The 26,119-nt window shown below is 33.4% G+C and overlaps 1 protein-coding gene across 3 annotated transcripts; it reads right to left on the bottom strand.

The window, feature by feature from the left end:
- Window positions 1-1,884: 1,884 nt before the first annotated feature.
- LOC106060579 (nuclear hormone receptor HR96-like) lies at window positions 1,885-20,347 on the bottom strand. 3 transcript variants are annotated; one of them, XM_013218512.2, is made up of 6 exons: window positions 20,223-20,346; window positions 13,301-13,384; window positions 12,898-13,143; window positions 10,758-10,875; window positions 9,961-10,646; window positions 1,885-9,145 (listed from the first exon to the last, which is right to left on the bottom strand). In XM_013218512.2, the coding sequence occupies exons 2-6, from the start codon at window positions 13,301-13,303 to the stop codon at window positions 8,885-8,887; spliced, it is 1,314 nt and encodes a 437-aa protein (XP_013073966.1). In that variant the 5' UTR covers window positions 13,304-13,384; window positions 20,223-20,346; the 3' UTR covers window positions 1,885-8,884. The 3 variants fall into 3 exon arrangements, with proteins under 3 accessions (XP_013073966.1, XP_013073967.1, XP_013073965.1); XM_013218513.2 differs by having other exon boundaries at window positions 13,270-13,384; XM_013218511.2 differs by lacking the exon at window positions 13,301-13,384 and having other exon boundaries at window positions 20,223-20,347.
- Between the last annotated feature and the right edge of the window lie 5,772 nt (window positions 20,348-26,119).

Raw genomic sequence — 26,119 nt, forward strand, 5'->3', positions numbered from 1 at the left:
GGGCTCCACCCAGACCCTGAACTATTTATACACAAAAAGAAGATCCCTGTCGTGAAAACTACAAAATTTTTAGGCCTCACCTTAGATTCCAAATTTAATTTTCTCCCCCACATTAAGGAACTTAAGAAGAAATGCCAAAAGTCATTAAACATACTAAGAGTACTCAGCCATACGGACTGGGGAGCTGACAGAGATACCTTGCTGCTGCTCTATCGGAGTCTAATTCGATCCAAGCTAGACTACGGATCCATAATATATGGAGCAGCAAGGAAGTCGTACCTAAAAATACTGGAACCAATACAAAATGCTGCTTTGCGTCTCTGTCTCGGCGCGTTTCGTACATCACCTATCCCAAGTCTCCATGTGGAGGCTGGAGAACTCCCCATGGATATAAGAATGAAAAAGCTTGCAATGCAGTATATAGTCAAGCTAAAATCCAACCCCACAAACCCTGCTTTTGACTCCATATTTAACCCCACAGAGGTAGAATTATACAATCGAAGGCCTAACGTCATACAGCCGTTGGGCCTTCGAATGAGAGAACCCATCCAAAATTTAACCCCACCCATTGACCAAATCTCTAAAATAGAAACCCCTCAGAATCCTCCTTGGCTAATGAATAAACCTAAATTAAATTTATCCCTCCTTAATTTCAAAAAAGAAAATACAGACCCAAGCATACTACAAGTCCACTTTAGGGAACTGCAGGAGAGCTACGGAGATTGTGGCACCATCTACACAGACGGATCCAAAATGGAGGGAAAGGTCGCGTGTGCCTGCTCCTTTCGGAACAAAACAATCTCCCGTAGACTCCCCGATGGCTGCTCCATCTTTACGGCCGAATTGCACGCAATATTGCTTGCACTTATGGCCGTAAAAGCATCAGAAAGGAGTAAATTTATAATCTGCTCCGACTCCAAATCTGCATTGCAAGCTTTGGGGCGGATGAAGACTGACATCCCATTGGTACATAAGAGCCTGAAGCTGTTGGACCTAATAACAGCCGACCGTAGGGATGTCACCTTCATCTGGGTCCCCTCCCATGTTGGCATTGAGGGAAACGAAGCCGCAGACAGAGAAGCAAAGAGAGCCCTAAATCATGCGGTGTCAGGAACCCAAATTCCCTACTCGGACCTGAGACAAAGTATTGCCTCTGCCACCTATCGAGAGTGGCAGAACCGATGGGAGGCTGAGACTCACAGTAAACTCAGGCAGATTGTGGCGGATGTCAGGTGGCGGCCCACATCTAAGGGTCTGACAAGGCGTGGTAGCACAACCATGTCCAGACTTAGGATTGGCCACACCTACATCACGCACTCTTTTGTACTGAAGAGAGAGGAGCCCCCACTTTGCGAGTACTGTGACTCTCGCCTCACCGTGGAACATATCCTCGTTGATTGCCCCAGATACCAGGATGTCAGGGCGAAACATTTTAGAGCCACTAATCTAAAAACACTATTTAATAATGTCGACCCTGGGAAGGTACTGGGCTTTATTCGGGAAGTGGGGCTATCTACGAAGATCTGATTTCTGAATTTGTGAACATGCACTATTTACATTAGATTTTTACCAAATATTTAAATTTTTACTACCCTTACTATTTTAACTGTGAATAGACCTTAATTTTAATTATATGACTGTATAGAATCTGGCCCTTGCTGTTTAGAGAGAGAGTAGTCCTTAAGGGACTGCAGGCACGACATGGCCTAAATTGTGCCGATGTGCCTCAAATCAACAAATCAAATCACTAAATACTAGAAATATTACAAACAAAAAATGTGGAAATAAAACATATAGTGTGTATGGAAAGATTTACTACTTCGAATTAATTAAAAAGAAAACTATACCATAACTTCATTAAAAAAGATTTCTAAACTAAACATCTTGTCAACATATTTTATTCTTTAAAAATGAAAATGTCTTTGCATTGAATGTTTATTTCACGAAGAAGAAAAAAATCCACTCCAGTGCTGGCAACCTTTTATTGAATGTTTACAGACATTTTGTCTCAAACAAAGGGAAGTAAATAACAGACAAATAGAAACCAATGGATTTCAATGATTTATAGTTACCTGCCTTCCGAAAACCTAAAAGACATTTAGAAATACAATCCCATTATATGTTTTTAGATTAAATTAAAATACAAGTACATGTACCTTTATGATTAGATCGTGACATCAAAACAAAAAAATATTACACACAGAATAAGTTTATCTCATTAATGTAATTTTTTTTCCTGTAATCAAATATGCATCAGCTATTTCCATTTGAAAAAAATTAATGAAAAATATATAAATATTGTGTTTTGTTGTTTTTTTCTGAATTTTCTAACACTAAGTAAAACAGTGACAGGCTTAGATAAATATTCTACTTAACAACAGGGTTAAATACATGTATTTGCATTACAATCTAAAGTCACAATACCATAGTCAATGTGAACAATGTACAATGATAAATATACACAACTCTAGGTAGATAAACCCAATCACTGCAACACACGTAAGGAATGTCAAGGATGACATCATCTTTCTTAAACGTATAAGAAAATGATGAATGGCTGATACAAAGTTGGGTGCTCGGAATACTGACTGACCAATGTAATAAAATCAAAAGGCCAGACTCTTGGTGGTATAAATGAGCGAAGACATCACAACCCACAGAACACACTATAGGAGAATACATCCTAGTTCATTACCATAGAAATATTACAGACCCTTGTCAAAAGATAAGAATACATATATCAACATATAATCTAGGGGATATAATTTAAGAACAACAAAAACCATGATCAAGGCCAGTGTTGGCAATGTGAATATGTTTATGAACACCAATCACCGGCACCAATAAAAAGGAGATGTTTCAAACCAAGTCTTGTAGTAACAACAACATAGTTACAAGTTCCACAAAATGACACATCACATAAAGGATATTATAATATGAACTGATCAATATTTTCATATTTGGTAGAAATACAATACATATTTAAATGATACATGGTGATGGAGATGAGCTCTCAGCAAACAATAAGACCTGAGTTCAAATTGGTTTCTCCATGGTATTAGAAGAACACTTGCCCAGCATAAATACAAATATGTAACATCTCTTGTGGTGAGTAAAGGTGGTTGTGCTAGCCACATCAATCTTCCTTCACTATTGCCTACCAAAAAAAAAGTATATTTTAAGTACCGTAATTTAACTTTACTTACTTGTTCACATATGAAACTTGAAATGCTTGACGAAGTCCATTTAAAGCGCTGCCATAAGGATATCTTATGCATGAAACAATTATTTATTTAATTGTTGCACACAAAACATGATTTATTTATAGCCTAAAAAAGCTCTCCATTAGTTTGTTATCTCAATGTAAGAAATGAAATCATCTTTCCACTACTTCCTAGACTCACTCGGAATTGGAGGACTGGTTTGACTAATTTTATATTCAGTGAAATATATTGTAACAACAATAACTTCCTATGACAGATGTAATGTTTGTTAGTTTTAGCATCCTCTGTGTAAAAAGGCTAAATGTGGCTATTACTTAGGTTTCTCCCACAGTACTGTCAGGTGGCAGAGGAAGACCTAAGGATACCACAGAATTTTAGGTTCATGTAAACTCAACCTACAGGCTTAATAGGGCTTTACCGAGAGTTGACTAAATTTACAGGCAAACAAGAATAGTGTAAGTCTGAACTACTAGCAATAAGAAGAAAGAGATTAGAAAAGGGAAAAAAAGGCATAACTAGAAAAGGATATTATTATCATCTTTATCTGTATTAGCCCTGAAATATACCCATAATCAATACTTTTTGAAGTTGATTATTATACTACAATGTTCTTTATTTCATATCTAAATTGTTTATGAATCAAAAATACATATGCAAAAGATGATTCAACACAAACATGGGATGAAGATAAATTAAAGAACTTGATAAAAACCCATTTGGGAAAATGCATTTTCAGCAATACCAGAATGAACCAAATGAGTTGAGAATAATGGAGGTAAACCTTCAAAATCAAAAGTTCCTTAGTACATAGCATATTTTTTATCTTCTTTTTTTTTATCTGGTTACAGCAAAAGTTTTAAAGAAACAGCTCTTACAATGCTTTTTACAAATAAAACAATGACCTTATGAAATAAAAGAAAAAATGAAATGAGCAAGATAAGCAAGCAAAAAATTAAAATGTGTTGAGCAATAAAAGCATGACTAAGTATTTTTCATTTACTGGTATTTCTTCATATTTAAGACTGGACAACTTAAACATCTAATTGAATTTGTTAAAAAATATTTTTCTACCTGACAAAGCGTAAATAACGGCTTTTATATCTTTATGCCTTAAAATTTATACAAGAAAAAAAAAAAGGCAAGACCACAAAAAATACCCGTACTTAAACTCTAGTTTCATATCTTCATTCAATCTACGTATCAAAAGTTATACAGAAAACTAATCTTGTAACTGCAACTTTGAATTTATTAGTTCCCAGAATAGCAGTAAAATTAAATATCAATGATTAAATGTATTCTTTCATAAAAGCCTCAATACCATTTCAGATGATTTTTACATGGCCATATGTAGAACAAAGCCATATTGAAACAAAATGAGTTACTGTTCTTGCTGATTTCATCAATCTGAAATAAGTTAAAGTGGACAGGTGTGTGTGTGTATTTAGAATGCAAGAACATAAACATTCCAAAACTTCTCTCAAATGGAAACAGGAAAATGTCAGAAGAAAACTTAAGATAACTTTTGTGGGCAGCATACAGAGAGAGTGATGACTGCCCTAGGCAGTAAGGTAGCTTAGAGCATGTAAACAACTAACTATGTCTTCAATCACTCAATGCTAATTTTCAAATTTTGCATGCATAACTTTTTCTGAACTGCAAAGTCATAAAGTTAAAATTCTTAAATTTAACAGTAGATAGCTTATAACTAATCATATGAATTACTTTATTCAAGGTCTTGTTTAAAAAAACAACAAAACAGTTTATTTAATTTTTATAACTCAATTACTATAAAATATGCTGGATGCTGATAAACAATGCTACTCAAGTTATTAAACTACAATAAGAATTTCTAGAAAAGAAAAAAATAATTATTTAAGCAATCTGTAATTAAAGAAAAAAGTCCGAAGTAGGTCACTACAGCTGTTTAAATAAATAAGAGTAATGAAAAAAAAGCAACTGCAGAAAAGTTGTGTTTGTACTTAAATATGAGTGAGTTCTTTTATCATGTTGTCCATAGCATTTGGGTTGGATAATCTCTTCCTTAGACATGGGATTTGAAAACAATGCCTTCAACATCGTGTTAATATAAATTAGGGATCATACAACCACCTGAGCCCATTAATTTACAGTATTTGAGATAGAAGAGCTAGAAACCATCTCAAGTCATCATAATTATTAATTATACTTTTTCTTTATAATTATTTAATTGAAAATAATGCTTGGGAATAACACATTACTTTAGAAATCGTGATAATGAAAAATTATGATGTAAACCAAAGATTGCGATTAATTAACATTTTATAAATCCATTAAATACATTAACAGAGCTTAAATAATAGCTGATTGTTTTGAATTTAAAGTTGTATAAAATTGTCTTCTCCCTAATTAAAATGCAGACAATAGTAAATACCCTAAAATGTGACAGACCATTGTAATTTAATCAAATTAGTAAGATTCAATTATGCAGTTAGTGTAACTTTTGGGTCTAATGTATGCATTCATAAAAATGATGTTCCTTCAGATGCAAGGCCAAAATAAAAATTCAAAACAGAGAAGTATATTTCAATTACACCCATAATGAACTGTTGTTTGAAATTCCTTGAATCAACTTTTACTTGCTTAATTTGAAGTTTACAGTTTGTTGACATTTCTATTTTATTTCTTTCAATATTAAAAACTAATCATTTACAGTACTGGTATAGCAACAATATTTCTCTATTAGTAAATTATCACATCTAGAAAACAAATATATTCAAAGATGTATACAATCAAAATCACAAAATGTTGTGGTTTTACAATTCCTGTTACTTTTGTAATGTTTTGTTTCAATAAAGATTAGTTTTTGTCTTAGTAATCTATTAATAACTTTACAAGTCAATAATCAGTTAATAACATTGTCAGTAAGATCAAGAAGAAATCAGCTTCTACTAATTATTACTAATAAATGAATTTATAAAAAGACCCAGCAGCAAAGGCATGTTAACAAAAACACATTTAAAATTACATTTTTAGAAATTCTTTAATCATATTTTAACAGTAAGAGGCAACGCATTGTAAACAATTTCTCTATAAATATGTATGATGATAAAAGGCCATTTGTATACTACTTAGAGTGTGAAAGCCAATGACAAGAGTAACAACAAGTGTAACATGACATCAAAAGAGACATTAAGACACAAGTTTTATGTTAACATTGAAAAAATAATAATTTTTTTTTTGCTCGTCTTCTTCATATATAATGAAAAAGATTTAAACTCATAAAAAAAAAAATAATGGAAAAAACTTCAACATGCTTGGCTTGGTTTGGACACCACTTCGATGCTAGTTTTGTTTCAATAGTTCATACATAATAACTAAAACAACTATCAGAAAAAGAAAATGATTAACACCTGATTAAAACAGTGCATCTAGAGAACAATTAGAGTACACACTATTTCATAACACAATTTTAAAATGAGGTAAATGAGTCAATCAAAGTAAATTAGCATATTTCTAATGAGCAACAAAGCAATGAATCAACTTGAACGTTAAAGGTGGCAAACAATAAACATAAATTTAGTACAGACTAATTTGCCTATGTAGGTTAACAGGATCACAGATATTTTATTTACACAAGAAGCTAACTAATAAAGATACAAAAAAAATATTGTAACATTTTGTTATGTACAAAGGTTTATGTAACAAACAAGAAAAAATGGAATAGCATTTCACATTTTGTTGTAATTAAAATTGACACTTAACACTATTTTGGAAGGAAAAAGCACTTTAAAAACATTTCTAACCATTATAGTATTGATAAAAGCAACTAAAAGAAAAAATATATCTTCATATCTTAAAATTTTCCTTTTCTCTTCACCTGTACATATAAAATCATAATAAAAAAATATATCTTTTTAAAAATACGCTCTCAAATCTAGTTGTAATACTTAGCTTATGAATAATTAATTAATCTACATAATTAACTTTAAAATAATAATAAAAAATTATACTGATTTGACAAAAATAAAATGACAGAATGAGTTTAACTTTTTTTTTTTCTAAATATTTCCTTTTCTGGTATTATATTACAAGAATGGAAATCCACACACAAAAAAGATAATTTGATGCCAATAATCTCACTTGTGTTAAGATAAAAAAAATAAAACATATAGCTGTCCTCTGAGTAATAATTATAAGCCCAACAAAAAACATTTTAAAAAAAAGTATAACAAATGGCACACTGATTCAAATTTAGTTAATAATCCAAATAGTGTGAGACAACACATTGTTTTACATTAGCTCTCTCTGTGTATTTTAACTATTGCACAAATGAAAATCACAAATTATGTAGAGCTACTGTATTGATAGCAATGAACCAAAAATTAAACTAGAGTGAATTACATCATAAACCTTAGTAATTTTATATTTTTTTCAGCGAATAGTTTTTGTAATGGAACATTTCTTGGAAAAATGGTTTGAGTACCCGGACATTTCCCAAGGAATCTGAGAGCACGAGTCACTCTGACTGCACCTCCTCATGGTGGAGGCTACTCAGGCCTGAACAAGCTATAATAGCATACTGCTGGATGGGCTAGTGTTCCATATTTTGTCTCATATTCTATTCACTGTCCAGGACTTGCAGAATTTATTTTTCAGCAAGTCTTGGAAGCTATATGCTCTTGGCCTGCATGGTGACAACCTCAGGCTTTGTCCAGGGCTTTTGGAAAACGGATTAGTGTCTCTCAAACTCACAAGGAGTTTGAGAATGACTTTCAAAATTTCCCTTGATGTTGAGTTTTTTTTTTTTAGACTAAACTAAAATATTAATCAACTTATGAAAGGGTAATAATTTGTAAACTTATAAAAGGGTAATAATTTGTAAAGTTTTTAATGCTTCAAAGAATATTATTTTATCACGACACCCTTTGTTGGAGATTTTAATTCCATTCTCTGTGTGATTCATAAGGTGATGTAACAATTAGTTGATACTGTTGACTTGCATTTACAAATTATTTTCTTTCTATTTCAATTATGTTTTAGATACCCATGATGAAAGCCATTAATCTGCTTGAAGAATACATTTTGATAGGCATGATATAATTTTATTTTATCTAAAAATATATACACATTTACAAAAATAATCTTAATGAAATATACTAATGATATGCTATCTAGAAATTGAAGGCATAAGATGTAATTACATCTACTCCAAATAATAAAGTTTTACTTTGTACCTCTCATTAGAAAGCTTCAAAGAAAGCAGGACATTAATAGTTGTAGGTTATACACAAAAATGTATATTTACTCTCAATGTTGTGATTGTAACATTTACAAGCGCGGGTACAACTGACTGGTGTAATATAGTTTAAAAGGGATATGGCACAGCTGAATGATACAACTCAAGGTAATTGAATGAAGTCGGATACAAATAAATAGTTAAGACAATTATTTAAACTTAAAAAGTGTCAAGCTAATTTTTTTTTTCAAAAATTATTTATCTTTATACATAAAAAAAAAAATTCTGAAAGAATTAGAGATAAATATATTTTGTAAGTATTTACGTCAGTGGTTTTGACTTGGTCAGAACATGAAACAGAAATTTCATCATAAAAACACACAAATTTGCACTAATAAACTGACATATACTTTACAATCAGCTGACTGTACTAGAACAGAAGAGATCACTTGAGATTCAGTACTTCTAGCATTAGGGGTTCCACATCCACAGGATTGACCTGAAGCAGAATTTTAGCATGCTCTTCACTCAGGACTCTCAAGTCACTGAGTCTGTCCAAAGCACTGACATAGTACTCTCTTGAGTAGTCATAGGAGAACTTTGACTCCATATAATGTTTTAGCAGAATTAAATATTTATCCTGGATGGTAGATACATACTCTCTGCTTGTTAGATTTAGTCCAGCAGGATCAAAGAGAATTAAAGCCTTAGATAGAAGTTAAAAAACAAAATGTAGAAAATTAAATATTAAACAAGAAAAGTATAAAAATTACTTTAAAAAACAAAACAACAAAAAAAAAAAGCTTATATTAATTAGTATCAATTAGTTTGGATGAGCATTGTAATGAAATTTGTATAGATCTACACTAACACTTAGACATATTTTTACCAATAGTTTTTGGTTAGTGCAATTTCATGCTTTTAGCTTTCTCAATGTGCTATGATCCTATCACTTGTCTGGATCAGTTTGAGAAAAGGAGTGGGAAGGAAGAGGGTATTTCTGTGAATGCTACTGTGATCGCTTTTAAAATGCATAAAAATAACTTTTTTGCTTATAGCTCAAGCCTCATCAAGGGGATTAATTCAACTTAAACCACTATATTTGTCAAGTAAAATTTCTTTCCCTTGTTCAATACCAAACAAAATAATTAACTAATTGGTAATTTTTGTATATTGATACTTTATTTGTAATTGTGCAAAATTTCAACTTGATCTGAAATTGGGTGTGGGAGAAATAACATGTATTAGCTTTTTACCAGACAGAGTGAGTTGATATAAGCTTTGTACAAATTATGAATTTGAAGTGGAGGGAGACAGAAATTTAAACATTAAAAGAGCTGTAACATAAAAGTTCCTTTAATTTAAAAAATTTGAAAAAATATTTAGTCCTGAAAATATTATACACATCTTTTTTTATTTCTATGAATTCTGAGATTTTGAACTTGATTATTGAATCCTATTGAACAAATATTTATGTATTAACTTCCTTTATACAAGGTTATATTTACTTAAAAATGTTACCTGTAAAAGAGAATATATATGTAGATCATCCTGAGCCATTGACTTAACTCTTCGACAATAGTAAACATGATTGTTATGTACAGAGACAAAGCCTGTAGATTTTTTCAGTATACTAGAAGGAATTTCCCCCTTAGGCGTAATCCAAGCATCTTTTTCTATAATATAGAACAAAGCAGACCGCAACAAAACAGTTTTCATCACACTGGCTTTAAGAGCAGCTATCTGATCATCCTGGCTTAAAAGTTTGAAATCAGCTAAATATTTTACAAACAAAATCATTTTACGCACACAAATCTCTGAGTGGTTAACGAGATCAGCTGCTCTATTATATTTTTTTTCTTCTGAATATGGACCCATCTCTGGCATGGCAGCTAAAGTTTCCTGATAAGCATGGGTCAAGTCCTTCAGTAAAGAGGATTCTTCTAAGCTCAATGTATAGTACATGCTTTTGTTTGCTGGTAACAAGTGTTTTGGGATGTGTTTGAAAAGAATTTCTGGTTTGTCACCATGTGATTTTCCATAAGGTGTTGGTGGCCTTATAAGTTCTGTGTTGCCCTCACATGACATTGAGTCATCTGTGTCAATCTCTGTTTTTATGTGTATTTCCGAAGAGGATGTAGATGTAGGCTCACGTTTTGCTCTGTTTTCTATTACTTTGCTCATACGCTTCTTTCTTTCTGAATCATCTAAAAATTAAAAACATTTTAAAATTTTAACTTCAAATTAAAAGTATTATTTGTTTTTTTTTATGGTTGATCTACAGTGTGAAGATATAAGTTTAAAAAAAAATGATTTACCTAAAATCATATCCCTGTTCATTCCAATGTGAAAACATTTTTTTATTCTGCAAGCTGGACAAAAGCGCCTTGTTCGTATATCCACAACACACTTGTTTTCAAAAAGGCACACCATTGTCTAAAGAAAAATTAAATGAAAAAGAATAAACTAAAAAATTTCAAAATGTCAACAGACTTTCTTACTTGACCAGTGTTAAAGAGTTAAAAAAAAAACAATCTACAAGTAACATTCATGCTCATTCTTAAATATATATACAGTGTGCGTCAAAAAAATGTATACACACTTTGAACTGTCATAGACAATTTATTTCCCGTTCTACAATGTTAAATTTCAGCACATTGAAAGCTTAATATCTAATTGGAAAAATAAATGTGAAGGTGGTTCTGTACCACACACAGTGCCGGAGTGGCAAGGAAGTAACTGCAACATGGCGGACGTGCGTTTGAGTTTTGAAGAGCGGAAGCAGATAATTAAGTGGTACTGGAAGTTAGAGAATGTTGCTGCGGTTCGAAGACAGTGGAGACATGAGTATGGTACAGAACCACCTTCAAGGTTAACAATTACACGTCTACGAGACAAATTTGAAATTCATGAAACAGTGTGTGATGTGCATAAAGGTCGATCAGGGTGACCTCATACAGCTACAAGTGATGAGCCCACAACTGCGGTCTTGGAACTGTTTCAGCGCTTACCTCAAAAATCATCAAGGCAAGCGGCACATGAGAGTGATGTAAGTGCTAGAAGTGTGCTACGCATTCTGAGGAAAGGCAAGTTTCATGTGTACATTCCAAGGCTGGTGCAACAGCTAAATCTCAGTGGACACTTTGGTACGATGTACGGAATCAATGTTGGCTCGTACTCAGCAATGTATTGATGCTGAAGGCCACCAGTTTGAACATTACTCAGATTAATCACATTTATTTTTCCAATTAGACATTAAGCTTTCTATGTGCTGAAATTTAGCATTGTAGAACGGGAAATAAATTGTCTATGACAGTTCAAAGTGTGTATACATTTTTTGATGCACCCTGTATATCCAAGCTAGTGCAGAAGGTGCGCACTGTTGCAGACAAGGCTGAGAAGAATGTTGACATTACGAAGAAGATAACTCCCAAGTCTATAGCTTATGTAGAGGATGTGCTCAAGGCAGAAGTTGTTCTATGTATTTATGATGTCTCCATATAAATAGACAACTATATCATTGAGTTGCCTCCCTTAAGTTATTACACTATATATATATATATATATATATATATATATATATATATATATATATATATATATATATATATATAACTGTTGTCTCCCGTGTTGTTTTAGCCGCTTTGCAGAAGCACCAGAGTTTCCTCTCCGGGGCGCATTCCTGGGCCTTGGATAAAGGGGTCATGGGTGGCCCATGCGTCATGATCCCTCTCTCGACCTTGCTGATGTGATCCAAAGGAACGCATCGCATTACATTTGGCACCAACTCAGTTGCAGAAGCTGCCGGAGGGAATTTCGCAGCTGATACTCCCAACGCCTAAGGGGCTTCACTCCTGATTTCTCCTCGAGGTTGTCTCCTGAAGCCTCAGTACCGCAAGGCAGCGGGGGTTTGAAGTCAGAGTACCCCTCTCCTAGATGAACTGCCTTACTAGGCTGACGAGCTCCATCTGCCCGAAGCTCCCGGTTTTGTGGCGCCAGGTATCCGCCTTCACCCCTTCACCTGTTAGTAAGAGCAGTTTCGCCGGGCTTAATATCTAAGCCACACGAGCAGGCCAGGTGCTGGACTTAGTTGTCAGAGGCTATTTGAGACGCATGCCATTAGGAGTATTTTATAGACAATGGGAGCTTAACCCCATTGACACCCCTGGCCATGACAACCTTTGAAACCATATATATATATATATAAATATATATATAAATACACACACACACATAAACATGTATATTTATATGTATGTATGTGTATATATATATGTATGTGTGTGTATATATATATATATATGTATGTGTGTGTGTTTGTGTGTGCGCACGCACGTGTGTGTACATATATATAAACACACTATATAAAAATTTTCAAAATTTGATTCAATTACACTAAGTAACTTAGTAACAACTAATTTAAGACAGAAGTCATTAAAGGCCATAGAAAATGTTTACCTTGTCTTTTAAGGCATTTCTCCTGAAAAAGGCTTTACAAGACTCACATGTTATAGCATTAAAGTTATAACCCAGAGCTTTATCTCCACAAACACCGCACAGCTTTTCATCTTTTAACTTCATTTTCCTCCTTGGTAAGCAAACTGCATCATCACACTCTGAAGTAGTCGGTCTTTCAAAGAGATCATTAATAGTTGTACTTGATGAGGCAAACATCTCATCATCAGATACCAGTCCAGACGAAGCCTATAATGACACATTTAAGAATAGCATAGTATTTTAGTACAAAAAATAGAAACAGTTTTAGGTTGTTTTTAACTTCCTAAAAAATAGCAATTTTAAGGTAAATTTTACATTAGATTCTTAACAGACCTAACAGAGTAAGTTGGACTGATCCTATTACCATTTAGACATCCTTCACTTAAAATGATGAAGTCATGTGTTTACTACATTGCAGTGGAGTCTCAACATTCATCAGTAAACCATTCTAAAGAAATGAATATCAAACTGACAATCTTAAGTGCTATTTTTTATATAAAAATAATTATCCATTAAAAGAAACAAATTTTCCCTCTATCATAGTGAAATAGTTTTGTCAAGTAAGTATTTTTTTGAAGAAATTACAATAACATTTTAATTATGCATTAGTCACTACATTGTATTGCTATAGTGTCATGATACATTTACTCATAATCAACTATGAAATACTGTGAGTATATATATAAACATTTAAAATAAGACAAAGGATTAGTGTATTTTGTTGGATAAACACTTTTGATGTCTAGCCTTCACATTATGACACATAAAATAAGATAGGCTTGTTTACATTCATATCTTTACTCATTAGTAAAGTATTTGCAGTCTGCATTGCAATCCTAAACTAAAGTGTGTTTTCTTGAAATAAGATCTTTATTTTTACATACGTATGAAAGTATGAGGTATAAACAATATATGCAATCCACTGTTAAATAAACTTAAGATATTTTTTTTTTATTTGTAGGTCTTACTCTGTGCTGGTTGTTCACTATTTAATCAGTAAACAAAGTAATACAATAGACCAGCTGTGCACACAGGACACATTTTCAAAAAATTTAAATAAAAATTTTTTTAACTTATAATTATAGTATTGATGAGAAAGCCAGCATGAAATTTCCTTTTGGATAGAATGATGACATAATTAAAGTTATAAACCTGTTATCTGTTACAAAACATAAAAGTAGATCTCAGAGTAGTCCTATACATTTTAACTACAATATTAATCGGAATATTTTGATATTGTCAAAATAGAAACAGTTTCTACTTCTTTAAAAGGGAAGATCCACATGGTCTCTTGAAAATGGAAGTGGAATAAAATCTTTGCTTTGATTTTTTGGACAGTTGACCCATGGGTAAATTTGACTTGTCCACTTGATTTCTGACATCATCAATTTTTGTGTGGTCTTTTTCTCTGCATTTTGTTTTAACATCAGACATTTTTATAATGCTAGACCTACAGTAATTGTATGATAATAGAACTTTTCTTCTAATCTGAAGAATGAAGAAGAGTACAGTGTTTCTTTTGACTATGCAGAAGCAATTGTGATCTACATATTTGTGTTCCATTTTTTCATAATGTACCATAGATAAAACAGTTGCCTGGCAGGGATTAATTCAGTTCACTTTTCATTTGTACAGGTCTCTGTGAGTTCTCTAGCTGTCTTTTTGAAAAAGTTGCTGCAAGATGGTCTCTATAGAGAAGACTAAATCATGAGTTGCCTATAGTATAATTACAAATTTAAGTAAGGAAAAAAAAAAGATAAGACAGCTTTCAGTAACAATTTATCAGTTTTTGTCTTATCTGGAATTATATATAAGGCCTACTTACTTACTATATGTATAGACTAATCTAGACCAAAGAAATATTTTTACTGTGATGATTGGCATAGATATAAAGAAGTGTTGTAGAGTTTAAACTGTTTCTATTTTGACATCAAAATATTCAGATAGCTACTGTAATTAAATTTATAAATTTTGACAGTTTTTGGAACAAAAATCTATCTAATAAAGATGACAAGCATTCAAACTCTGCTATCTCTAAGATACAATTTCTTTGTCCTCAAAATTCCATACTGCATCAGTGAATGGCCATTCAAAAAAATCTCTTTAGTTATCCTTTGTCAGTAATGGATTTTTTTTTTGTCTTTATAAACATTAACACATTTAAGCCTAATCTACATAAAGATGATGGATTATTAGAACATAAAAAAATTGAGTGTCTTACAATTTATTATATATATATATATATATATATATATATATATATTATTTTTTTTTTGAGTTTGCTGTAGTGAACTGGGTAATTAACTAAAAATCAATGATGCTTAAATTGTAATATTTTTTGTGTGTAACATAACATCTTGGTCAAAATTGATATTTTAGAGGTCTATAGTCAATATTTATTGTCTAAACCTATTATTAAATTACATTTTTAAAATATATGCCCATAACTCTTTATGTTGTGTCTCTTCTATTTATGAGTATGTTTCTGTTGTGTTGTCTTCATATGAGAAAAGAGTCCTTGTAATCACAACAAATTTCCATAAGGATCAATAATAATAATAATAATAAATATAGCTTTTATATAGCGCTACTTTTATGCTTATAGCATGCTCAGAGCGCTATGGTCCAATCTAATTTGTGGACTGGTGGGGGAGGGGGTATCTGGGAGAAGGTTTTTCCATTCTGCCTTTAGGCGCTCAGTAAAGACAACTCGAGTCAGGTGTCGAACCTCAAGCCCCCTTCATAGGTAGCCAAACCAAGATCTAGCATACTTAGCCTCTCGACCACACTTCCCAATAATCAATAAAGCAGTCTTACTCTTAAACATGGTGTATCATAAACACAAAATATCAGGTGACCGAGCCTCGCTCGGATGAATAATTTGTGAAGGAAGGATATATACCCGAAGTAATTTTGGGAATATTGTTGTAATTACGAAAATGAACGATCGGGTAAAGACTCAATCCAAAGAGTTGCTTTTTCGTTCTGTCAGTTCTCAATGTAATTGTACATGGCGATTTGAATAGAAAGTCCCCCCAACAGTAGGCCTATAGAAAACCACAGCTCACGTCTTAACGTTTTACATTGCTTCTTTCGCGTAAAACTATTGAGCTATTGTTGTAATTACGAAAATGAACGATCAGATAAAGACTACTAATCTGAAGAGTTGCTTTAGTGTTCTGTTAGTTCTAAATGTAATTGCACATGGAGATTAAATATAAAGTCTCTTAAGTCCTCCTATAGTCTAGACCAACCACATCTCACATCCGTCTTATAGTTTTACAATCCATCTTTTGCGTAAAACTATTGTAGGCCTACTATTATTGGCTTGGAAGAAAGTCTTTGCAGTGTTACTTCTCAGATGGTAACGTTCAGACATTTAATTATGGAATTAGTATATATTCATTATGGCTTTAGTACGAAACATCAAGTGACGCAAATCTCTACATTATAGGGTAAAACAGGCACTTTGTGACAAAGTAAAATGGCAAATTTTTTCTTAATAGACTTAAATCATTGCATTAGTTTTCTAAAGAAACGTTTCCGTGGGGCACCTCTGTTACGCCGAAAAATATGTTTGTCCCCCATACGGGATACGTACCCTGCCCAGCCTGACTGTCGGACTATAAGAAGTTCATACCGGCTTTTGTCATCCGTCCATCCATCCCAGTGGTACTACAGCCTGTGGAGGGATATGGCCTGCTTTTACAGATCTCTCCATTCAGATCTCTCCTGGGCCTTCCGTCAACACGCCCTAACTCCAAGCTTTTTACCGAGGTTTATAATTAAATCAAAAGAGGCTGCAGCGTACGCAAACTCGTTGACCGCTAGATGGATATCATGTTTAGTGTGAGCAAGTAAGGCGCAGAGAAGCTGTGTTATGACAATTTCCTTTGTTTTGGTACAGGACAGTAGACACCGAAGCATGAACACATGGTAATAACTCACCAGCAAAATAATAATAAGGCTTGTCTTCGAGTCCGAAAATCAATGAGGATTGCAGTTGTGACATACATATTTTGCCACAGACAGGGCAAGCATAACCATTGTCCGCGGTGATCGATTAAGATTTTCTTTTAGCGTCTGCGTCTGTCCTCGGCAGCAGATTTTAGTTTGGTCTCAAATGTGTATCCGCGTCCTTTGTATAGATGAAATTCTTTAAGTCCGACAGTTACGCAGGACAGAGCAGTATCCTGTATGGGAGACGAATCTCAGACGAACGTATGCCAAAGGCAGTCTTTTTTGGTGAGCTAAAAAGTGGTTGACGTAACACCGTAACGCTTAAAAGACCAGTTTAGGCGCCAACTTGCCTTAGCTGACATAGAAGATAGCACAGAACGAGACAGCTGGAGGTCACCAGCAAAATAAACAACAATGTAAAAGGTATCTACACTACTCTACGCAATTAAAGAGTAAACAATTTATTAAGCACTTAAAACACAATAACTAATCATACATCGGCACATTTAATTTCATTACTTTTCTTTCATAGTTCTATAATAAATCAATCTACAGTAAGATGGTGCGCAAATGTATAATTAGGTCTAATGGTTCTTTAAAACTCGTTCTTGTTTGCAAAGAAATATTTTAGTGTACTGCGATAAGCCTAGTGACGTAAGCAGCGTTTTTCCCGTTTACGTCATGGAAAATTTTCATTCATAAAACATTCTAGCCAAAATTAATTTTTCGATAATGAGGCATTTTCAAACCGATATAACGGTCGACCTCGAGTTTTCCAGATGTGGCCAATGAGTTGAGAATTTTTTTCTCACTAATATGCACATACCTTGAAATTTTAAAGAAAATCGTTAGAGCCGTTTTTGAAATAAAATTTATATATATATAAATATATATACATACATACATACAAGAATTGCTCGCTTAAGAGTATAGGATATATAAATATTAATGTAATTGTTGTTTCACTATACAATATTAGATCTAGTAGTTTCTGATATACTTTTTGCTTGGCTATAATCAAACACACACCTCCTATTAGAATGAACTTTATAATATCAAAGAGACTAGCCAAGCAAGGAAACTTGTTCTAGCAGACTTTTAAAAAATATCTATAATAATTGTATCTGTATCCTATTCAAGCATTTAGTAGTATATCTGTAATTGCATCTAAACAATACTTCAATCTAATTCTATGAACATATTAATAAAAGTATCCCCAGGGTAACTATTAAAAAAATACATTTAACAAATGAAAATAACAAGATTACAAACTCAGGTGGCATGCATCGGATCTGCCCATGGGTCCAAAATGTAGATTTCAACATTTTCAGCATGGATATCACAAGCTATGAAGTAAAATCTACCCTTAACCACCACAATCCTATCTCCATCTGTTTAAAATGCTTATTTAAAGCATGATAGCATCTATTTTATCTTATCTTATATATTACAGATGTTACTTCAAAAAAGAAGATAATTACAAAAAAAAAGATAATTAATGAGCCACTATCTTTGTGTCCTTCAGAGTATTTCATTAGGTTTTGTTTTTGTATTTGTTAATTATGGTTCAATGTTTTATGTATTTAGCTACTTTACTTTTTTTCTTTTGTCCTGAAGTGTCTCAAAGTTTATAGTGATTTTACTAATGGTGTTAATCTAATCAAATTTGAATATTTGTTTGTTATAAATCTCACTGCTTTATTTAGTATTTGTTCTAGTTTCTTTATGTTTTTTAAGAGGATGCATATTCTAATATTGGCCTAACTTAAGTTAAATAGCATGTTAGTCTTATGTTCTTGTTAGATTTGTAAAAATTAATTTTCCCACCCTTCAAAAATAGAAGCCAAATTTAATTTTAATTTTTAATATATATGGGACCTGAAGACAAGCCTTATTATTTATTATTTTGAAAAATTATAAAGGTCAGACCGGAATTTCCCCTATGAGGCTTATTACCTACTGTTACGGTAATAGCGCAGAACGGTGTTCATGAATAATGGTGCGAATGTGTGTAATGAATGGAAGGGATGTTAAAAGGGGAAGCTGGGAGAACTTGGCAGGAAGAGAAATGAAATGTTTATGTGTACATAACTTGTTAATAATATTAAAGTATTTATAGAGTAAAACCTGAGAGTGTATTATTATTTCGAAGAGTCTTGTGTCGTAACACCTACATAAATTAAAGAGAGTAAAGTTCCCTTTTCAAACCTTCCGATTTATATAGCAGAGATGAAGTTATGGTCATATTTCTTAGGCCAACAGTCAACAAGCAGGATGTTATGTGGCCAGCACAATGATCAACCGCCTTAACTTTTCTCATTAGATTGCTAGACTCCGGGCACCCTAAAAATCCCAAAATTCAAAATCCCAGTCTTCCCCGAGATTCAAACCCAGGACCCCATGTTTGGAAGCCAAATGATCTACAAACGATTAAGAATACAATTGTAAATGTCACAATGTGTGACATAGTGTCACATAGAAAAGAAGAATTCTAGACCTGATTTATAATAAAGAATAATTTAAGGCTCTTTCTTTGAAAATTCCTTTTTCTTTTCTAGCCTAGATGATGCTAGAGTCTAGAAAAAGTAGAATAGTCTCGAGCAAAGTTTCTAAAATTTGTTCTTTAATGGAAAACTTCGTACATTAGGAGAATTCAGCGGAACACTTTATAAAATTTTTTTAGGTTGGATTATTTCCTATTGCCCCACTATTGGTTTAAATAAGATGGTAGGCCTACTAATGATTAAACAATAAATTTAGCTTTATTATTTATGTTCAAGTAGATCCATATTTAAGTATTATAAGTGGGTCTATAATAAAATTCATACAAAAAACTTATGAAAAAATAAGGTAGATTAACTTTGATGATATTGTCAATTATTGTGTACACTTAAAGGTCATTTTGTATCAGGCACAATACTGTAAGTTAAGATGGATTTCTAAAATCTGGTAACTAGTTGACTTTGACTTTATTACAACATATATAGCCTAATATTACCTAGAATAGATCTAGATCTCGATCTAATCATGTCCAATGTAAATGTAAGTGACTAAGTCATATATCATGATATATTAAAATTATTAATAAATAAATAAAATATAGATTTAATAGATCTATGCCATTCTATGCTAAATTAACTAAATAATAAAATATTAAGTTGATTCCCGTCAATAATTTCATGATCACTACACTACTCTAGTCAGAGTCAGACTCATTTACTGAGTGATGAGTGATAGAGTTACAGTTGAATTACCCAATCTGGATCATCGATCTATAGAATCTACATTTAGATTATCTAGATCTAAATAGTCTATTTCATACTTACAACAGAATCGGAGTCTCCGGCCATTTTACATTTCCGGAATGTAGATCAAGGCCTAGATATAGACTCTACATAATAATATGAGATGATAGACTATTGCCCTTTAGTATAGACATTTTCGCAGTTGTAGGCCTTGGACCTCTTTGACCTAATTAGATCTATGCATTTATGTAACCCTTTTCACCTATATAGATCTATATCTGTCTAGAGTCTAGATAATAATGATGATAATTATAATAATGTCATTAATGTATATTCATTTAAAAAATGGGCCTACCCCTTGCCATAAATTAAAAGATACAGTTTCTATTATAATATAGGCCTATAGTAGAAGTAGAATCTATTTATTAAAATTTATTTTTCATTTTACAGTGTCAGCCTAGCCCTAGGATATTAACTTACTGGCACTGGCCCGGTCCGGTGTCTAATCTAGCTAAAAAAAAGAGTAAAAGTTATGTAATGTGGTTTTATTTTGTATAGCTACTGGTAGGCTAGTGCATGGGTGAGCAAATTACGACCCGCGGGACACATGTAGCCCGCGGACACCTACAAATATTATGTAACCCTTTTCACCTATATAGATCTATATCTGTCTAGAGTCTAGATAATAATGATGATAATTATAATAATGTCATTAATGTATATTCATTTTAAAAATGGGCCTACCCCTTGCCATAAATTAAAAGATACAGTTTCTATTATAATATAGGCCTATAGTAGAAGTAGAATCTATTTATTAAAATTTATTTTTCATTTTACTGTGTCAGCCTAGCCCTAGGATATTAACTTACTGGCACTGGCCCGGTCCGGTGTCTAATCTAGCTAAAAAAAAGAGTAAAAGTTATGTAATGTGGTTTTATTTTGTATAGCTACTGGTAGGCTAGTGCATGGGTGAGCAAATTACGACCCGCGGGACACATGTAGCCCGCGGACACCTACAAATATTAGGTGTGCCCACACATACAGACACAAATATAGGCCTATATATAGAGAGAGATCTAAGGCCTCACAGAACACTGAATGTATATAGGCCTATATTAAAAAATGAATAATTTCAAGCATCAATTATTGAAACTTCTTATTCTTATGATGAAGAGGCTAAGAAACAGCTAGCTAGTGTCTAAAGACTACATGTCATTCTACAAATTTAAAGCAAACGGAGATTATTCACTATGGCGAGTGTAACAACTGATGGAGCCAAGGTCGGTCTCAGGCCAAATTTACAAATTGCTCCAAATTGGGCACCGCGCCTGACAGGGGTCCCACAATTTACATTTAGCATGTCACCATCAGTCATGGCTTTTAACGCAGGGTTTTAAAGATGTAGGCCTATAGTTCTTATTTAGTGATTCATGCTGGCCTTATGAATTGCGCTGCCCAATTTAATAATAATAATAATAATAATAATAATAATAATCTTTATTATCCGTAAGGAAATTTGTCTTACAATTTGTGCATTACACCAAACAAAAAACATTATAACTATAAGAAACCAAAGTGTACATTCACACCAGACTCACTCATAATTTACATGTGACAAAGTTTATACCAGATTGTTCTTATTTAATGATTTGATTGCCAGGGGAACAAAAGAGTGTTTGTTTCTGTTTGTCTTTGCTATCGGTGTCTTGTATCTCTTTTGTGATGGTAAAATCACAAAATCCTGACACAAAGGGTGATTCTTTATTTCGAGGATCTTGTTAGCTTTTTTATAGATGTTTGTCTCAAACAACTGCCCAAATGGGGTTTGTTTTTTGCCAATGATTTTGCCAGCAGCATTTAGGATTCTATTAAGTTTATTTTTATTTTTAATGCTCAGATTGCCATACCAGGCAGTGATATTGAAACTTAAAATATTGCAGATGTGAGCGTGATAAAACATAGCCAAGGCCTTTTCGCTAACATTAAACGAGGACAGTTTTTGTAGAATATTCGTATTACACAAATAACAAACTAGTGTTTAAGAGAGAAGACATATTAGGAACTCCATTTATTACGTAAACACAAGCGGTGTTGCACTGACGCGCTAGAGTGCAAATGTACATATAATACTATTATGTTACATCTCTCTTCTTTAATTTAGAAAATCTATTTATCAGAATAACTAACAAACTAGTCAACTAAAAAGTCTAATCAGTTCATCACAAATCAAGTCTCTTGGGTTTGTTAACTATTCTGCCTGAGCGTGTTACATAAGGTTCATTTGGTCTAGAGGTGTTAGAAGAAGCAGTGTGTAGTGGCGGCTCAAAATCTAGTGTAGTTTGTAATCTTGGACTCTCTAGATCTAGTGGTTCTGGTTGTTCTGAGATGTCATCTGGAAAGTCATAATTGTTGTCAAATCTGTTTGCTTTCTCAGAAGACTTTCTGATGTGTTTTCTGTTTCTTCTGTAGACCTTATTTCCACTTTTGACATTATATGATCTAGGCTTAGAATGCTTCGAAACTACTGTTCCTGGTTTCCACTTAGAATTAAGTAGCATTCTGACTGCCGTTCCGTCTTGTAGTGGATTATGACTCTTAACTCCTTTCCTCTTATCATAATAATGTTTCTGAGACTGTTTCTCGGAGTCAAAGTGTTTCTTCATCACCATGAGATCTGGTTTCTTAGTAGGTATTAGCGGTTCTGACACATTTTGATTCTGATGTTCAGCACACCTGCTACAATCCCTAACTGTCACTTCAATGTCTGCATTCATGCCTGGCCAATACATGACTTCTCTGGCTCGCTGCTTACACTTGACTATTCCTAAGTGAGACTTGTGAATCAGATTTAGCATGTATTTACGTAAGCTTGGTGGCATGACTATTCTCAGACCTTTGTATATAATACCATCCGAAGTTGATAACTGGTCTCTTGAATCCCAATATGGCCTGACTTCAATTGGAGTCTCGCTTCTTGTGTCTGGCCAACCAGTCATAATTACTTCCAGAAGCATTGAAAGTTCCTTGCTTGTACAGTCTTTAATTTCACTGTATTTCGAATCACTTACAGAGATCATATGCACTGAATCATCTGTAAATTCAAATGTCTGTGTATCAGTATTTGGTAGATGTGCACGAGAAAGTGTATCAGAGATAAACATTTCCTTGCCTTTTCTATAACAGACTTTCAGATCATACCACTGCAGTCTTATTAGCATCTTCTGTATTCTCATTGGTGCTGACAATAGAGGTTTCTTGAAGATTTGCTCCAGAGGTTTGTGATCATTATAAACTGTTACTTCTTTACCAAATATGTAGCAGTGAAATTTGCTTGTACTATACACAATTGAGAGCATTTCCTTCTCAATCTGAGCATATCTTGTTTCTGTATCTGTGAGAGCTCTTGATGCGTATGCAATTATACGACCTTCCTGGAGTAATACTGCTCCCAGTCCATCTTTACTTGCATCACATTCTATCTCTACGTTCTTGTTGACATCATAATATGCTAAAACTGGAGGGTTTGTACAAAGATGTTTCAATTCTTTGAAACTCTTGTTTTGTTCATGATTCCATTGAAATTCTATATCATCTTTTAGAAGCTTTCGTATGGGAGCATCTGTTTGACTTAGATTAGGAATAAATTTTGCTAGGTACTGAATTAAACCTAGAAATCTTCTGATTCCATCTTTGTCTTGAGGAGCTGGCATGTCAATAATTGCCTTTATCTTTGCTGGATCTGGTTCTAAACCTTTCTCTGACAAGATATGGCCCATATAAGGTACTCTGTTTTGCCTTATCTTGCACTTGTCATAGTTCAGCTTTAGATTGTACTTCGTTGCTCTTTGCATGACTTGTTTCAAAATGTGATCATGATGCTCAACATCTCTACCAGCTACTAGAATGTCGTCTATGATGACATATGCTCCTTCAATTCCTTGAAGCATTTCATCCATAATTCTTTGGTAAATTTCTGGCGCTGATTTGATTCCAAAAGGTAATCGTAACCATCTATATCTTCCCAGAGGTGTGTTGAAAGTTGTGAGAAATGAAGATTCTCTTTCAAGCTTTATTTGCATAAACCCTGACTTGGCATCGAGAACTGAGAATATCTTCGAATCTGGAATATTAGTGATCACATCTTCAATAGTTTTCATCGGGTGATGTTCCCGTCTGATTGCTTTATTGAGATCTTTTGGATCAATACATATTCTAACTTTGTCATTCCTGAACGAAACAACCATGGAGCTAACCCATTCCAGTTTTCTTAGTAGTCGTAATCTTTGCTGCCCTTTTTTGCTGATATAATCAGTATTTGCAGTAAAATTTAGTTTATTGTCTAGGATAGTACCAAGATATTTAAAGGTTTGCACCATTTCAAAAGTCTCTCCAGCTACAGAAACAATATCATTTTCCTTCTTGTCCCTACGAAAATCGATTATCATTTCTTTGTTTTTTTTTTACATTTAATAATAACAAATTATCTTTACAGTATTCCTCAATGTGTTCTAATTCTTTGAAATACTCATTTACGTCTGAGCTCTCTGAGAGCAGGGCAAGAAGAGCCGCATCATCAGCGAATTTTGTGAAGGAGCAACAAGAACTATCGGATTGAAAATCATTGGTGTACAAAATGAACCACAATGGCGATGTCACAGCCCCCTGGGGCGCCCCTGTGTTAACTATGCGTTCATTAGATATAACATTGTTTACCCTAACCCTCTGAGCTCTCTGGGTCAAAAATTCATTAGCCCATAGTATTATGTATGGACTAATCCGCAACGCTTTCATCTTTTCAATGAGTAAATGAAGTTGTATAGTGTTAAAAGCTGATGAGAAATCAATAAAGAGCAATCTTACATAAGTGTTCGGTAAGTCCAGATGTTTGTAGACACAGTTTAAAATATTTAGGATGGCATCGTCTACACCTTTACCCTTTTGGTAAGCAAATTGTAAAGGGTCTAACTTATTACAAAGATCATTCAGAAGAAACATTTTAACCAATTTTTCTAAACATTATATCTGTAATATATCAGATAAGATTAGGCCATATACAAACATACGTTATAGGCCTACAGCATGCATAGGAAGCAACTCAAACACAATATAGGCGCCAGTGGGTTTATTAACGTTAAGTTACGTCAATCTTATATGTATATGTAAACCCTCTATTATAAGGCCTACATCTTTAAATGTAATTGTGTAAATTGCGGGGTCCCCTGTCAAGCGCGAGGTCCAATTGGAACAATGGGTCTAAGACCGGCCCGCCCTGCGATTTGGGCATCTTTAATTAGCTAACGTCATGCATATATATATTTCTAATGTATTTGCTTGGGAAAAAATTCACGAGCGCTATAATTTTAATCTTGGAGATATAGCTAAGACGTTTTTTTTTAGATGCCTTCGCATTTTTTTTTAGCCCTGCAGCGTATAAAGGCCTACACTTTTTGCTTCCAATACGAAAAGATAGACTGTTTTTAAAAGCATGTGAAAGGTCTGTATGTTAAACTAGTATCAGAAACACTGATGGGAATGTAGAATGGAAAGTGTTAAACTCTAAGATTCCAAGCTACAGAAGTGTGTGATGCTTTAGAAGAACTAGCAGGAAACATAGAAGATGCTTAAGGAAAAAGTGAAGCTGAATCCTTAGGAAGCCAAATAAGAAACTATAGGTTTTTTGGCTGCACTAACTTTCTGGCACTTTTTACTGTTTCAAGTAAATTTTATTAGCAAGGAACTTTAAAGTAACACCACAGATAACTGCCTCATGGCTGACATCGTTTTTAGACTTCAAGACTGAATTTAGATTGAACATCACAAATTCTTTGGATTTCTGTATAATTGTCAGAATATGACAAAGCACAATATCAGAATGTTCAGCCGACCTGGAGATTGCCCTGACAGACACCTCAAAAGACAGCTGGATTATCTAGGCCTATATATGCTTTATTAAGAAATGGAGACAATAAAGCCAATAC

The sequence above is a fragment of the Biomphalaria glabrata genome, chromosome 1 (assembly GCF_947242115.1).
Source record: "Biomphalaria glabrata chromosome 1, xgBioGlab47.1, whole genome shotgun sequence".
NCBI lineage: Eukaryota > Metazoa > Mollusca > Gastropoda > Planorbidae > Biomphalaria > Biomphalaria glabrata.

What these genes read in the sequence shown, in the direction of transcription:
- LOC106060579 (XM_013218511.2), bottom strand. Translation starts at nt 20,246, where the DNA reads ATGGCCGGAGACTCCGATTCTGTT. An exon ending in CCGGAGACTCCGATTCTGTT is followed by an intron (nt 13,144 to 20,222) that starts GTAAGTATGAAA and finishes GTGTCATTATAG; the next exon opens with GCTTCGTCTGGACTGGTATC. An exon ending in ATATATATTCTCTTTTACAG is followed by an intron (nt 9,146 to 9,960) that starts GTAACATTTTTA and finishes CTTCTATCTAAG; the next exon opens with GCTTTAATTCTCTTTGATCC.